General features: G+C 41.8%; 1 protein-coding gene across 1 annotated transcript in view; it reads right to left on the bottom strand.

Moving 5' to 3' along the window:
* The window catches only part of GRIN2B (glutamate ionotropic receptor NMDA type subunit 2B), a 375,272-nt gene that overhangs the window by 13,432 nt on the left and 342,757 nt on the right, over positions 1 to 19,083 (bottom strand). Inside the window, exons 11-13 of the mRNA XM_075573972.1 lie at positions 12,556 to 12,716; positions 11,582 to 11,769; positions 8,431 to 8,669 (exon numbers count right to left, since the gene is read on the bottom strand). Coding sequence (XP_075430087.1) covers positions 8,431 to 8,669; positions 11,582 to 11,769; positions 12,556 to 12,716 — 588 coding nt within the window. The remainder of the gene's footprint in view (positions 1 to 8,430; positions 8,670 to 11,581; positions 11,770 to 12,555; positions 12,717 to 19,083) is intronic.

The raw sequence follows: 19,083 nt of genomic DNA, 5'->3' as shown, positions 1-19,083 counted from the left end.
TGAGGACATAGGTAACCACACTGGCAATCAATGGGTGTATTGGTGTTTGTATTGTATATTAATGTTTATTGGGGGTAGAGGGGGTGGGTAAAGGTGGTATTTGGCCCATGGTGGGTGTTTATGATAACCGAGTGGGTAGCGGGATGGGTTAATCCCTTCATTACCTTAGTGGTAGTAACCCCTAAGGTAATGAAGGTGTTAACTCCTCCCGCAACCCTCCAGGTAGGCCTAAACACCCACCACAGGCCAAATATCACCTTCACCCACCCCTTTTACCCCCAATAAACCGGGTTACTGAGGTAATGAAGCTGCCTGTAAATTTATTTTTACTACATAGGATTGAAGCCGGGGGTCTCCGGAGCTGGTATTAATACAGGGGTCTCCGGAGCTGGTATTAATACAGGGGTCTCCAGAGCTGGTATTAATGCGGGGGTCTCCGGAGCTGGTATTAATGCGGGGGTCTCCGGAGCTGGTATTAATGCGGGGGTCTCCGGAGCTGGTATTAATGCGGGGGTCTCCGGAGCTGGTATTAATGCGGGGGTCTCCGGAGCTGGTATTAATGCGGGGGTCTCCGGAGCTGGTATTAATGCGGGGGTCTCCGGAGCTGGTATTAATGCGTGTCAGCTCCGGAGCCTCCCGGCTTCAATCCGATGCAGTAAAAATATATATTTTTCTTCAGAGTCACATTGCGCATCCAATCTCGCCGCCCTTGAGGTGTCGAGATCAGACCCTGTGAGTTGCTTGCGAGTTGCAGCCACGATGTGAATCTCGGAGCTACTAGAATTGCTGGATATTTAAAAAAAATGCTAGTCTGAGCATATTTTTGGAGCTGCCGCTCGGTTTCTCTGAGCAGGGGCACTACCGATCGGGGAGAAGCGTTCCAGAAGTGCCCGAAAATGCTCGATAAGTCCCTTATCGAAGCTACTGGAATAGGCCGCATAGGATAAAAATGTAAAATGTTACTAATAAATCAGAATTAGGATATGGTGGGTAAAAAAGTTCCCCAACATACAGAAAACCCTTCCGTGTCTGCATAACTTCACAGGTCCCCACACCTGCTTTATTCATCCCATTGTTATATCTGCGCTGCCTAAAAGGACTCTGGGTAGTGACATTCATAGGAAGCTAAAATTGACACAGACACACACACACGGTGCTAGTTGGCCTGTCACTACCCAGAATCCTTTTTTGCAGCTGAACCACTGTGTGACGTGATAATTGGCTGTATGAAGCAAGAGCCACTTCCAGACGGTGCAGCATTGCAGCAGCACAAGGATTTAATGGAAATGTATTCAGAGTTGCTGCTTCTTCACCTGCTAACACCAAGCAACAGATCTAGGAGGAGGCTGGCAGGGATTGCCTGTGCCAGCCTATGCCAGCAGGGCTTGCCAAGTTGTGGGATTTCTGGACGGTAGTGCCAGCTCAGCTTGGCTGTGACTAATATCATTTATCTCACAGGTTGGTAACTGAATTTAGTTCCTGTTGAAATCAATTATGCGATATATTACTGATTCTCTTATTTAATGAACTTGAGGATCCTGGGTCTGAGGTGGGCGTGGAGGTTAGAGGTACAGTATTAAGGTGCAGTGCTACTAAGCAACGTAACTCCAATGCCTGACGGGCCAGCAAGGCATTGCAGACAAATATATTAACACGCAGAGCGATATATATTAACATGCAGAGCTATACAATAACATGTAGAGCGATATAATAACACGCAGAGCGATATAATAACACGCAGAGCGATATAATAACACGCAGAGCGATATAATAACACGCAGAGCGATATAACACTCAGAGTGATATAATAACACGCAGAGCGATATAATAACACGCAGAGTGATATAATAACACGCAGAGTGATATAATAACACGCAGAGCGATATAATAACACGCAGAGCGATATGATAACACTCAGAGCTATATATATATATATATTAACATTCAGAGCGATATAATAACATGCAGTCATACAATAACATGCAGAGCGATATAATAACACGCATATATATATATATATATATATATATTAACATTCAGAGCGATATAATTACATGCAGAGAGACATCATAAAACGCAGAGCGATATATAGTAACATGCACAGCGATATATTAACATGCATATAACACGCAGAAAGATATAATAACACGCACAGCGATATAATAACATGCAGAGCGATATAATAACAGGCATATAATAACAACCAGAGCAATATAATATATAATAACATGCAGAGCTATACAATAACATGCATATAACACGCAGAGATATAATAACACGCAGAGCGATATAATAACACGCAGAGCGATATAATAACATGCAGAGCGATATAATAACACGCAGAGCGATATAATAACACGCAGAGCGATATAACATGCAGAGCGATATAATAACACGCAGAGAGATATAATAACACTCAGAGCGATATAATAACATGCAGAGCTATACAATAACATGCATATAATAACACCCAGACAGCAGCGGAAGTAAAACTCTGCCGCCCTGCGGCACTTACATGTGTCCGGCGCCTCCTTGCTGTCGCCCTCTATCTCCTTTGGAATACCAGCATCAAATAACGCTGCAGACGTCATCAACGTGATGGTGCAGTGCCACGTTGCCATGGTAACACTGCATCATGACATTATTTGATGTCACATTTGGCGTGTGGGTTCCAAAGGAGATAAATGGAGACAGCAAGGAGGCGGCACGACACATGCCGATAGGCCAGAGAGCGCGGCAAAATTATATGGGGGCAGAAATTTTTGCAACGGGCCTAATGGTAAATTCGGTACTGCATGCAGAGCAATATAATAACATGCAGAGCAATATAATAACACGCAGAGCAATATAATAACATGCAGAACAATATAATAACATGCAGAGCAATATAATAACAAGCAGAGCAATATAATTACATGCAGAGCAATATAATAACAAGCAGAACAATATAATAACAAGCAGAGCAATATAATAACATGCAGAGCAATATAATAACATGCAGAGCAATATAATAACACGCAGAGCAATATAATAACATGCAGAGCAATATAATAACATGCAGAGCAATATAATAACATGCAGAGCAATCTAATAACACGCAGAGCAATATAATAACATGCAGAGCAATATAATAACATGCAGAGCAATATAATAACATGCAGAGCAATATAATAACACGCAGAGCAATATAATAACATGCAGAACAATATAATAACACGCAGAGCAATATAATAACATGCAGAGCAATATAATAACATGCAGAGCAATATAATAACATGCAGAGCAATCTAATAACACGCAGAGCAATATAATAACATGCAGAGCAATATAATAACACGCAGAGCAATATAATAACACGCAGAGCAATATAATAACATGCAGAGCAATATAATAACAAGCAGAGCAATATAATTACATGCATAGCAATATAATAACAAGCAGAACAATATAATAACAAGCAGAGCAATATTATAACATGCAGAGCAATATAATAACATGCAGAGCAATATAATAACACGCAGAGCAATATAATAACACGCAGAGCAATCTAATAACACGCAGAGCAATATAATAACACGCAGAGCAATATAATAACACGCAGAGCAATATAATAACATGCAGAGCAATATAATAACAAGCAGAGCAATATAATAACACGCTGAGCTATATAATAACACGCAGAGCGATATAATAACACACTGATGGATATAATAACACGCTGAGCGATATAATAACACGCAGAGCGATATAATAACACGCAGAGCGATATAACATGCAGAGTGATATAATAACACGCAGAGTGATATAATAACAAGCAGAGTGATATAATAACATGCAGAGTGATATAATAACATGCAGAGTGATATAATAACATGCAGAGTGATATAACATGCAGAGTGATATAATAACAAGCAGAGTGATATAATAACATGCAGAGTGATATAATAACACGCAGAGCGATATAATAACACGCAGAGCGATATAATAACACGCAGAGTGCTATAATAACAAGCAGAGTGATATAATAACAAGCAGAGTGATATAATTACATGCAGAGTGATATAATAACAAGCAGAGTGATATAATAACACGCAGAGCGATATAACATGCAGAGGGATATAATAACAAGCAGAGTGATATAATAACATGCAGAGTGATATAATAACAAGCAGAGTGATATAATAACACTCAGAGCGATATAACATGCAGAGTGATATAATAACAAGCAGAGTGATATAATAACATGCAGAGCGATATAATAACCCGCAGAGCGATATAATAACAAGCAGAGCGATATAATAACATGCTGAGCGATATAATAACACGCTGAGCGATATAATAACACGCAGAGTGATATAATAAGACGCAGAGTGATATAATAACATGCAGAGCGATATAATAACATGCAGAGTGATATAATAACATGCAGAGCGATATAATAACATGCAGAGCGATATAATAACATGCAGACTGCAGAGTGATATAATAACATGCAGAGTGATATAATAACATGCAGAGTGATATAATAACATGCAGAGGGATATAATAACATGCAGAGTGATATAATAACAAGCAGAGTGATATAATAACATGCAGAGTGATATAATAACATGCAGAGCGATATAATAACATGCAGAGCGATATAATAACACGCAGAGCGATATAATAACACGCAGAGCGATATAATAACACACAAAGCGATATAATAACACACAGAGCGATATAATAACACACAGAGATATAATAACATGCAGAGTGATATAATAACACGCAGAGTGATATAATAACATGCAAAGCTATATAACAACGCACGGAGCAATATAATAACATGCAGAGTGATATAATAACATGCAGAGTGATATAATAACATACAGAGCGATATAATAACATGCAGAGCGATAGAATAACATGCAGAGTGATATAATAACATGCAGAGCGATATAACATGCAGAGTGATATAATGACATGCAGAGTGATATAATAACACGCAGAGCGATATAATAACACGCAGAGCAATGCGTCGCTGGCCCGGGTTATCTACTTAGATTTGAAAATAACAGCAACAGGTTTATCCTGTATATTATATTATATATACATACCAGTATATGATATCCCCATTACAGGGCTGGAGGAGTATCTTAGAGGTAATAATGTTGCCTTTGAAGTGGATGACCCTAATTTGATTCTCAGTGTATGCTCTGCTTGTGCCAACCTCTGTGCCTCCTGTGCCAACCACTGTGCCTCCTTGTGCCAGCCGCTGTGCCTCCCTGTGCCTGCCTCTGTGCCTCCCTGTGCCAGTCTCTGTGCCAAACGATCCAAGAAATATGCAAAAGAATGCACAAAGCAGCGCACTGCCCAGGGACACAGGTGTATCAAAAATGAAAAATTATGTTTATTGTCAATCAGACATGACAAACAAGGAGGTAGAAACCGTCCAACGCGTTTCACACAACAAGGTGCTTTATCATTCCTTGATACACCTGTGTCCCTGGGCAGTGCGCTGCTTTGTGCATTCTTTTGCATATTTCTTGGATCGTTTGGAACTCAATCAGCGGCTGGACACGCTCCCAGGAATCCAGTGGGCTCTAGGAGTGGGTAAGATCTTTAAAGATTTATTCTATCACAATGGATCATCATCAGGACTGCAATGTGGGGTGAGTTCTGGACTTTATTATACACTTATTTCCAATGAGGGACAGCGAAGTGTGTTCTACATCATTTTTTTTGTTGCCTTCAGGAGATTTATGCTTTCAGTGGTTCAATTCACTCACCCAGTAGTTTACCCACTCCACAATTGAGTCTTTACTGTTTTCATAAAAAAAGAAAACTATTGATGAACATATACAATATTCCAGGACTGTTGGAGCACCCATTACCTCCCTACATTTAATCAGTCTCTGTGCCAGCCTGTGCCTGCCTCTGTGCCAGCCTGTGCCTCCCTGTGCCTCCCTCTGTGCCTGCCTCTGTGCCTGCCTCTGTGCCTCCCTGTGCCAGCCCCTGCGCCATTAGATTACATTGCAATATTATTCTGGCCAACCTATTTCTACAGTATATTTTTTTCCTATCTGAAATGTAGCTGGAGTTCTGCTATAACATGGCACATTTAATGGTCCCAATATCCCAGTTAATTCAACATCGTTTTGATTTTTCATGTATCTAATATGACTTTTGTATGTAGCTAACATATTCAATGTATCTATTTTTTGTGTGAATTGCCTATTTGCTTCAATTGAATACGTTATATTTATGTTCCCGCATCAGTCAACCGTGGTTAGTATTCGCACTTTTTAAAATCTTTCCCTCTAATGGTTACTGCTATAACATTTTGTGCATACATACAGTATAGTATATATATAGCCACAGAACGGTATCATCTATTTATTTTTTGATTATTGAAGCTCGGCTAACACGGTACTGATACCTCTACATATATATATATATATATATATATATATATATATATATATATATATATATATATATATATATATATATATATATAAAATCTGCTGTTATACTTCTGTGTTGAACTATAATAAAGAAAACTTACAAATGAGTTAAACCCTTCATTTAAAACATAGAAAAATAAATAAGAAAAAGATATTAAAATATATAAAAATAAGACACAACGGTAGTTCCTGCAAAATCAGAGCTTTGGGTGCAGGTTTAATAAACACTTCTGAGAAATAAGGCCTCCTGGGATTTCAGGTGAGACTTACCACAGTTGAGTATATGTGGCCCTATATATATATATATATCCCATATAATAGAATGGACGACTCTTTATTACTTAAAGTTGGAAGTTGCACCTGTAAATGTGATTCCTGTCTGATGTTCCTTCTCCAGCTGTAACTGCTGCTCTGTTCATCATCTCAATGGGATTGTACCAGTAAAAGCCGCGGGACAATTAATGCTAGCCTAAAAAGGAACCTGCTCAACACAGTGCTTTCCTCTGGCCTCCCTTTGTTACAGCCTCTTCGTAGCAGGACTACGCTGAGCTTGTGTGTGTATCTGTCAGCATATCCGTGCTTTGAAATCTTTGGAACATACGTTTTCTTTTCACCGGTTTCCTTTCCTTGGTGAGTCTGAGCACAGATTTCTCTTTGACGAGAGTCTGTCGTTTTCAGTTTTGGAGACACCTCGATTTGAAACATTCTTTTCAAAAGCTTTCCATTTGTGTTACTCACACCTGTGTGGAGACGTCTACCATTGACCAGTTGTTTAGAATGAGTGTGTCACCACACTGGCCACTAGTAGAATGATTTACATTGAAGTATGTGATCGTCAGGATAACGGGAAAATAATGCTCAGATTGTATTGTTTGAGCACTATATAATATTCACCAACTTTTCATTCGACATATATACTTTGACAGGCAAAACTGTTATATTTTATTCATAAGCTGTCAAAGTTTTGTTCCCTGAAGACGGAAGGTCTAAGCGTTTTTTTGTTTGCACAAGTTTTTCACTGCCTAGGACAGGGGGGATCAACGCCAGTCCTCAAGCTCCCCCAACAGGTCAGGCTTTCAGGATACCCCAGTCTCAGCACAGGTTGCACAATCACAGTTTCAGTCGAAGACTGAGCCTCTGATCGAGCCACCTATGCTGACGCAGGGACTGATTGAGCCTCCAGACCTGAAGCAGGGACTGATTGAGCCTCCTGGCCTGAAGCAGGGACTGATTGAGCCACCTATGCTGAAGCAGGGACTGATTGAGCCACCTATGCTGAAGTAGGGATATTGTCAAAACTTGCCCTGTTAAGTGGGGGGGGGGGGGGGCAGCAGAAAGGGGGGAAGCTTGAGGACTGGTTGAGAGCCCCTGGCCTAGGGGGAATTTAATTTGAGACCAAAGCATTGACAAAGTTGGTGAATAATATATACACCCAATATCCATGGCTCTTTCATCAGATACTGAGCACTGCACATTTAGTAGGACCTATTTGATACGAATACATTGTTTACCCACCTTCTGCTACTTTGAATAGTGTCAGTGGAGTCCCTTTCATGAAAATCTGTAGGTTTGTGTTAAGTTGTGTTACTTTTAAATGGACAAAAATGAGAGAAATGTATGGATAAGATCTCCAGACCTCATAGATCTCTTCTGATGTACGGCTTTGAAAGCTCATTTGAAGAATTCTCATGTTGGTCCCTGACATGCAACCACAAACTACAGTTATCCAGGATCAATACAACTACTGGAACAGGGATAGCCAACTCCAGTCCTCAAGGGCCACCGACAGGTCAGGTTTTAAGGATATCCCTGCTTCAGTACAAGTGGCTCAGTCATTGACTGAGCCACTTGTACTGAAGCAGGGATATCCTTAAAATCTGTCCGGTTGGTGGCCCTTGAGGACTGGAGTTGGCCACTCCTGTACTAGAACTATGAAAATCTCTGCAAAGAGACCTTGTCCAAAGCGTGTCTCCCAACTCACCCTGCTGATGGAGAACACCATGCCCGGCTGTCCCGAGCAGACGCCCATGAAGCAGTGTCGGAACTGCCAGAAGAAGAGGTGTTCCATTATAAAAGTGATAAGACTCAGTGCCATGGCAGCGCCCAGCATGTAGAAGACTCCTGCCATGTTATCAATGTCCAGCTGGCTACTCATCACCTCGTTCTTCTCATTGTGGCAGATGCCTGTTAGCCAGAGGGCCTCCAACTCTTCCATTTCCCCTACACAAAAGTTATGAAGCTGGTTATCATTATGCCGTGGCAGGTGAACACACAATATAAGACAAGTGGGATAGTGGTGAAATGGTAGAACTTGGTTTGAGAACCAGTTCCAAGTTACTTGTCTCTGTGTACCTAAAAGTAGATGGTACGGTCTTCATTACAGTTACCAACTGGCTCTTGATTAGCAAGTCCAGGCTCTGAAACTAAAATGGTTAATGTAAAAGCATCTGAACGTATTCATGAATCTACCCATCATATTGAAATGGAGAATTCAGCCACGCGTAGGCTGTAGTCTCCCAACCTCATTGAAAACACTGGATTGGCAGAAGGCCACCTTAGTCTTTGGCCCTTTTTTATTCTATCATGAATATACATTGTCATTACTACTGAATATAATAATACGTTGATATTATTTGAATGATGACCATATCGATATAACATACAGAAAACAACAAGGCGTCATGTTGGGTCACAGTGGAACAAGTCCATTAACTTTTTGTGATGGATTATTAGGGAACAGTATAGACATTAAGGGCCTCATGCAGAGAGCATAGAATTTAAAAATTGGCGAATTTCATAAAAAGTAGCTTTTTTGGAGAGTTTTATTCTCCATATGCAGAAAAGTGCGAATTCTGCTATGTTTAACATGGATGCGTGTGGCGAGTTTAAATTGGCGAGATGCGCGCTTCAGAAACGTGTAAAAACAAATTCGCGCCTTTTTTTCCCCTTTACTATAGGCGGCGAGCGCCATCTTGCCATCTTTTCCTGGCGCGGCAAAAATGCGAGAATCGCGCCATTTTTTGGCGCGAACAGCCGCTTTATGCCGTTCGCACCTCTCTGCATTCGGAGAGTTTTAAAAATGGCGAGATGGAGGTTCTCGCCAGCCGCGAGGCGAGTTTTAGCAATTGAAAAAACAAAATGGCGCGTTTTTCGGAACTCGCCATTTTCTGCCGTTTTCTGCACGAAATTGAACAAAAAATGGCGAGTTTTGAAATAACGATGCTCTCTGCATGAGGCCCAAGATCTGTAAATCCACATGAGCTATAGTCCTAACTTCACATGTATCTGGTTATTTGTTATTAAGATTGGATTAACCATTAAAATTACAGACTTTGTAGAGAGAAACTCTGTTTTGAATTTCACTGGAAACTCCAGGTGACCTTGGGCAAGATACTGTTTATATATCGGCCATCAATAGTTAGCCAGTGGATCTCAACCTTTCTTCTCTCGCGCCCCCCTATTCATAATGTTGAGTTGCCAAGGAAGCCCTACAATAGTGCAAACAGCTACACACACCGGACAGTCTGCTACACACACACACACAGGACAGACTACACACACACACACACACACACACACACACACACACACACACACACACACACACACACACACACACACACACACACACACACACACACACACACAGGACAGACTGCTACATACACACAGGACAGACTGCAACACACATATACACACATACAGGACAGATTTCTACACACACATGACAGACTGCTACACACACACATACACACTTACAGGACAGACTGCTACATAAACACACAGGACAGACTGCTTCAAACACACACACACACACACACGGCAGACTGTTACACACACACACACACACATACATACACATGACAGACTGTTATACACACACAGGACAGGCTACTACACACACACACACACACACACACACACAAGCACAGGACAGGCTGCTACACAAACACACGGGGCATCCTTTTGATCCTGGGGTGTCACGGAACCCAGGTTGAGAAACACTGATCTTGACTGTAATAACAATTAGTAACAATATCTTTTGAGCAGGGACTTAGTGTCTATGCAACAAATGCTATTAATTGCAAAGGAGGACTATCACTCTTTTCCTACAAAGTCTTTATAGCCCAATATATAGCCCAAGATTCACAGGACTCAGTTACCTCACTGACGAGGCACTCACATCAGTTAGAGAATTGTTATGTGCTAACAGGAATCCTCAATGCTCAGAAGATTTGCATTAAAGCCTGTCATTGCTAAGGCAGACCGTCGTTAACGACCGGTAGTTATAATGATATGCAAAAGAGTTGTGAAAGACCTCAACGCATATCCACAGCCACCCGTTAAAGTTAACGCCAGACTTAATGCAATTTTTTTAGGTCAGCTAAACCTGGTGTTAGGTGTTTTGAGTCACTGCAATTCTTTTGGCCTTGTCCAGGGTCCTGAAGTGGCCCACTGTATTGCCTTAGCATTATAGAAAGCCAAGTGATTACTCTGGACTACAGTAAGTCAAGAAATTAAGCCATGACCTATGTATTAACCTAGGGGGGCGCAAAGTGGGGGGCGCGAGATTCGCTGCGGGGGGCGCGGTATTTACAGAGGCCCCGCGCGCTTCCCGAAGGCATTTAAATGAATGCCGGGGGAGCTGCAAGGCCTCTTTAAACTTCTCCTTACCTTGGCTCAAACGCTCCTGGTGACGCGTCGCCATGGCAATGCGGCATCAAATGAAGCCGCGGGGTAATGGGACATCGCGTTTCTGTGGCAACGTGAAGTCATGACGCCAGGACGTCAGAACCAAGGTAAGCAGGGGGGGGGGGCGGGAAAAAGAGGGGGACAGAGGGCAGGGGGGGAGCAGGGAAAAAAGATTTGTATTAACCCATTTGCAGCCATGAAGGTAAGCATGTTGCCAGCGGTACTGGCAGCCAGCACCGGGGTATGTTATCCCAGCGTTAGCTGGCTACAGTCGCATTATCCATATTCTAATGAGGGCCCTAACAGCCCTTGTTTTTGCATATAATCAGCTGTGAGGATCTGTTACGCTCTGGGAAAATAACACCTGTTATAAATTTTGACCTAGCGGAGTTCTGTGCATCTTGGCCTAAGTCATATGTGAGTCGTAGAGATGTACGTACCATCACCAAATAGCTGCAGAATTGCCAGATCAACTTGTCTTTTCCAACCCGAGTCCTTCTGGAGAGCGATTCCATACCCAGTTGATGCAAAGACTTTCCCGCTTCCAATGGTCACCAGCTTGCATCCTTCATCTCTCCCAGCCATGTAGTTAAGAACAGCAGCATCATAGATAAAGGCATCCAACTTCCTGTAAAGTCAATAGGAACAAGGCTTAAAACCATCACAAAGTAGAGGCTAAGGGGGTTACTCAACAGAGTCTTCTTATTGCAAAACTGTTGCAAAAAACCCCAATACAACAGATTAATCTAGGAAAATATCATATTGTTTTATTGCAGTTTGTTCTTTCATAAATCTGATGCGTTTTTTTGCTCATCTTTGCAACAATTTTCTAGTCTGCAGACTTAACATAAATAGTCCTTTAAAAGCTTTGGTTTTAAAATAATAGATGATCCATTGTAGTCTTCACCACTCATGCTTATCAATGCAGATACACAGAGAAGCTGTGTGCATCTCCTAATGACACTCCCCAAATCTCAGGTTGACCCACACATTGAAACATTGGAGCAAAGTACCTTGGTACAACAGCTGAAAATGACACTCTTTGCATCTACTGAACTTTGCTCCAAAAATGCCCTGAAACATAGTTCCCTACACTTCTGAAACTCTTCAAAAATAATCATTCAAAACAGAAACATGTGTTGGAATTGGCACAACTTGCCTCAATTTCACTCTGTGTCAATCTTGCTTGAAAGGTCCTTTGCATCGATTAGGGATTTGGGAAGTGGTTGTGAAACGGTTAGGGGAGGTCCATGTAATTAGATGTATCGGTGTTTGCGTCAACATAATGGAGCAGAGTTGCGTCAATTCAATCCGCCAAGTCTGAGGTGGTTAACATCTATTGCTCAGCGGCAGATGTAAGAAGCCGTGAGCAGATCAGTCTACTTGACACGTCACCGCCATGGTGGAAGCTTACCCTGTTTTCAGAGAATGGAGAGACTCATGCACGGATTTCTGGTTGAACTTCACCATGTACGAGTGCATCTCCGGGTAATTGTTACGGATGTTCCTTTCTGTGCTGCCGTTGGGAACCGTCCCGAATCGGAAGGCTGGGGAGAAGTCGTTGGGTCTCTGAAACTGAAAATGGTTGAGAGAACATTTTGAGGAGGTTCGTTTAGGTGACTATGTGTGAACGCAGAAATAATGCACGGTTTCCAATAAACTGTCCAATAATTGAGACAGCTAGTAGAGCAGACCCATGTATGAGGAATGGGGGGAATAAATATATATATATTATATATATATATATATATATATATATATATATATATATATATATATATATATATAAACAAAGAAGCCCCAATGCATATTCAGTAAGACACATTATTTTGTTTACTGCTGTACAGTATATTTGAGGTCACTTTCCCAGCAGCGCTCCAGTTGGCACAATTAAATATATAAATATATCATACTGTGGGTATGGGTTTTGAGCTGGCTAAGTGTGTGTGAGTGTATATATATATGTTGCTTTATTTTTGTTTGTGCAAGAAAAAGATACCCTGCACACCTATATGAGCTTATGTGTCACATACAGTATTATTTAAACAAAATTCAATACACTTCTATACCTGGTGTTATTAATTTATGTTATGTTCAATTATGTTTCAATATACTGTATTTATTAACAGCAGCATTGAACGTCACTAACTGAGAGTGAGGGTCACCTCATTCAGCATACCACAGCCATTAGTTACCTTTGGTACTACAGTAGGTGGCATAATGCCATTAACAGGGAGGAATGCCATTTACCTGGGAGTCTTATAATGATAACACAATGTATGGAATATAACACAGTAACACACAGTGTAACACAATATCTTATACTATATTAGTGAAAGCACTGTATGTTTGCCTGCCTGCCTGCATGCATGCATGCCAGCCTGCCTGCCTGGATGTCCGGTGTCCCTAGGGGAAATCTCATTGGTCCCTTGGTCCGCCCCCGCACACCTCTCATTGGCCTGAGGCGGAGTGACGGGCCAAAGGACACACAGGGACACACACACACAGGGACACACACTCTCCCCCGTCAGTTGGACCGCAGCTCACCTTCCACCCCCCCCCCTCCTCTCCCGGTGCCCCTCCTCTCCCGGTGCCCCTCACTCTCCCGGTGCCCCTCACTCTCTCCCCCCTCCCCACCTCACCCAAATCCCCACGCTCCGCAACATCCCCAGCCGCACCATCACCCTCACCGTGCGCCGCGGAGGAAGCGCGGCCCTGCTGCTCAGCAGCAAACTCCAGGCTCTTCCCCCCTCACGGCGCGGCCCTCCTGCTCTCCCCCTCACGTGCGCCGCTACCGGAGAGGGGAAGCGGCGCGGGACTCCCCATCACGTGCGCCGATACCGGAGAGGGGAAGCGTTGCGGGACTCCCCATCACGTGCGCCGCTACTGGAGAGGGGAAGCGGCGCGGGACTCCCCATCACGTGCGCCGCTACCGGAGAGGGGAAGCGCGGCGCGGGACTCCCCCTCACGTGCGCCGCTACCGGAGAGGGGAAGCGCGGCGCGGGACTCCCCCTCACGTGCGCCGCTACCGGAGAGGGGAAGCGCGGCGCGGGACTCCCCCTCACGTGCGCCGCTACCGGAGAGGGGAAGCGCGGCGCGGGACTCCCCATCACGTGTGACGCTACCGGAGAGGGGAAGCGCGGCGCGGGACACCTGCCACTCTTGCCCCCCCCCAGCTTCCCGAACTCACCTCCTGCCCCAGCCAGATGCCACGGGGTCAAGGTAAGTCACACACCGTCTCCCACCCACGCACTGTCACCCAGTCACCCACACACCCACCCAGTCACTTTCACCCACTCAGTCACCCACTCAGTCACTCACTCAGTCACCCACTCAGTCACTCACTCAGTCACCCACCCACTCAGTCACCCACCCACTCAGTCACCCACCCACTCAGTAACCCACCCACCCACTCACTTAGTCACCCAAAAAATCACTTAGTCACCCACCCACTCACTCAGTCACCCACCCACTCAGTCACCCACCCACTCACTCAGTCACCCACCCACTCACTCAGTCACCCACTCAGTCACCCACCCACACACCCACCCAGTCACCCACTCAGTCACCCACACACCCACCCAGTCACCCACCCAGTCACTTTCACCCAGTCACCCACTTTCACCCAGTCACCCACCCACCCACTCAGTCACCCACCCACTCAGTCACCCACTCACTCAGTCACCCACTCACTCAGTCACCCACTCAGTCACCCACCCACACACCCACCCAGTCACCCACCCAGTCACTTTCACCCAGTCACCCACTTTCACCCAGTCACCCACCCACTCAGTCACCCACTCAGTTACCCACCCATTCAGTCACCCAGTCACCCATTCAGTCAGTCACCCATTCAGTCAGTCACCCAGTCACCCACCCATTCAGTCAGTCAGTCACCCACTCACCCACCCAGTCACCCACTCACCCACCCAGTCAGTCACCCACTCACCCACCCAGTCAGTCACCCACTCACCCACCCAGTCAGTCACCCACTCACCCACCCAGTCAGTCACCCACTCACCCACCCAGTCAGTCACCCACTCACCCACCCAGTCACCCACTCACCCACCCAGTCAGTCACTCACCCACCCAGTCAGTCACCCACCCACCCAGTCACCCATTCACCCACCCAGTCAGTCTCCCACTCACCCACCCAGTCAGTCTCCCACTCACCCACCCAGTCAGTCTCCCACTCACCCACCCACCGACCCAACTCACCCACCCAACCACCGACCCAAAGTCACCCACTGACCCAAAGTCACCCACCCACTGACCCAAAGTCAAACCGACCCAAAGTCACCCACCCACCGACCCAAAGTCACACACCCACCGACCCAAAGTCACACACCCACCGACCCAAAGTCAAACCGACCCAAAGTCACCCACCCACCGACCCAAAGTCACCCACCCACCGACCCAAAGTCAAACCGACCCAAAGTCACCCACCCACTCAGTCACCCACCCACTCAGTCAAGTGTCACACACCCACCCAGTCACCCACACACTCAGTCAACTCAGTCACCCACCTAGCTGTCAAGGGGGGGGGGGAAGCCTAACCCTGTCGTACGCCCCCCCAAAATTATATCCCGGGCAACGCCGGGTCTCTCAGCTAGTATGGAATATAACACAGTAACACACAGTATAACACAATGTATGGAATATAACACAGTAACACACAGTATAACACAATGTATGGAATATAACAGTTACACACAATGTAACACAATGTATGGAATATAACACAGTTACACACAGTGTGACACAATGTATGGAATATAACAGTTACACACAATGTAACACAATGTATGGAATATAACACAGTTATATACAGTATAACACAATGTATGGAATATAACACAGTTACACACAATGTAACACAATGTATGGAATATAACACAGTTACATACAGTATAACACAATGTATGGAATCTAACACAGTTACACACAATGTAACACAATGTATGGAATATAACACAGTTACATACAGTATAACACAATGTATGGAATATAACAGTTACACACAATGTAACACAATGTATGGAATATAACACAGTTACATACAGTATAACACAATGTGTGGAATATAACAGTTACCCACAATGTAACACAATGTATGGAATATAACACAGTTACATACAGTATAACACAATGTGTGGAATATAACAGTTACCCACAATGTAACACAATGTATGGAATATAACACAGTTACATACAGTATAACACAATGTATGGAATATAACACTGTTACACACAGTGTAACACAATGTATGGAATATAACAGTTACACACAATGTAACACAATGTATGGAATATAACACAGTTACATACAGTATAACACAATGTATGGAATATAATACAGTTACACACAATGTATGGAATATAACACAGTTACATACAGTATAAACAATGTATGGAATATAACACAGTTACACACAATGTAACACAATGTATGGAATATAACAGTTACATACAGTATAACACAATGTATGGAATATAACACAGTTACACATAATGTAACACAATGTATGGAATATAACACAGTTACATACAGTATAACACAATGTATGGAATATAACAGTTACACACAATGTAACACAATGTATGGAATATAACACAGGTACATACAGTATAACACAATGTATGGAATATAACACAGTTACACACAGTGTAACACAATGTATGGAATATAACAGTTACACACAATGTAACACAATGTATGGAATATAACACAGTTACATACAATATAACACAATGTATGGAATATAACACAGTTAAACACAGTATAACACAATGTATGGGATATAACAGTTACACACAATGTAACACAATGTATGGAATATAACAGTTACACACAATTTAACACAATGTATGGAATATAACACAGTTACACAATATAACACAACGTATGGAAAATAACACAGTTACATACAGTATAACACAATGTATGGAATATAACACAGTTACGTACAGTATAGCACAATGTATGGAAAATAACACATTTACATACAGTATAACACAATGTATGGAATATAACACAGTTACACACAGTATAACACAATGTATGGAATATAACACAATGTATGGAATATAACACAGTTACACAGTATGACACAATGTATGGAATATAACAGTTGCACACAGTATAACACAATGTATGGAATATAACTCAGTTACATACAGTATAACACAATGTATGGAATATAACACAGTTACATACAGTGTAACACAATGTATGGAATATAACACAGTTATACACAGTATAACACAATTTATGGAATATAACACAGTTACGCACAGTATAACACAATGTATGGAATATAACACAGTTACATACAGTATAACACAATGTATAGAATATAACACAGTTACACACAATGTAACACAATGTATGGAATATAACACAGTTACACACAGTATAACACAATGTATGGAATATAACACAGTTACATACAGTATAACACAATGTATAGAATATAACACAGTTACACACAATGTAACACAATGTATGGAATATAACACAGTTACATACAGTATAACACAATATATGGAATATAACACAGTATTACACAATATATAACCCAGTTAAATACAGTATAACACAATACATTAACACAATGTATAGAATATAACACAGTTACACACAGTATAACACAATGTATGGGGTATAACACAGTTACACCCAGTATAACACAATGTATGGAATATAACACAGTTAACCACACTGTAACACAATGTATGGAGTATAACACAGTTACATACAGTGTAACACAATGTATGGAATATAACACAGTTACATACAGTATAACACAATGTATGGAATATAACACAGTTACACACAGTATAACACAATGTATAGAATATAACAGTTACACACAGTATAACACAATGTATGGAACATAACAATTACACACAGTATAACACAATGTACAGTATAGAATATAACACAGTTACTTACAGAATAACACAATGTATAGAATATAACACAGGTACACACAGTACAGCACTATGTATGGAATATAACACAGTTACACACAGTGTAACAAAATGTATGGAATATAACACAGTTACACACAGTATAACACAATGTATAGAATATAACACAGTTACACACAGTATAACACAATGTATGGAATATAACACAGTTACACACAGTATAACACAATGTAAAGAATATAACACAGTTACACATAATGTAACACAATGTATGGAATATAAAACAGTTACACATTATAACACAATGTATAGAATATAACACAGTATAACACAATGTATGGAATATAACACAGTTACACACAATTTAACACAATGTATGGAATATAAAACAGTAACACACCGTGTAACACAATGTATGGAATATAACAGTTACACACAGTATAACACAATGTATGGAATATAACACAGTTACACACAATGTAACACAATGTATGGAATATAACACAGTTACACAGTATAACACAATGTATAGAATATAACACAGTTACACACAGTGTAACACAATGTATGGAATATAACAGTTACACACAGTATAACACAATGTATGGAATATAACACAGTTACACACAGTATAACACAATGTATGGAATATAACACAGTTACACACAGTATAACACAATGTATGGAATATAACACAGTTACACACAGTATAACACAATATAAAGAATATAACACAGTTACACACAATGTAACACAATGTATGGAATATAACACAGTTAGACAGTATAACACAATGTATAGAATATAACACAGTATAGCACAATGTATGTAATATAACACAGTTACACACAATTTAACAGAATGTATGGAATATAAAACAGTAACACACCGTGTAACACAATGTATGGAATATAACAGTTACACACAGTATAACACAATGTATGGAATATAAGAGTTACACACAATGTAACACAATGTATGGAATATAACACAGTTACACAGAGTATAA

This window comes from Ascaphus truei, chromosome 17 (assembly GCF_040206685.1).
Source record: "Ascaphus truei isolate aAscTru1 chromosome 17, aAscTru1.hap1, whole genome shotgun sequence".
Taxonomy (NCBI): Eukaryota; Metazoa; Chordata; class Amphibia; order Anura; family Ascaphidae; genus Ascaphus; species Ascaphus truei.
The sequence above is the reverse complement of the archived record's forward strand: the minus strand, read 5'-3'. Positions and strand labels throughout refer to the sequence as shown.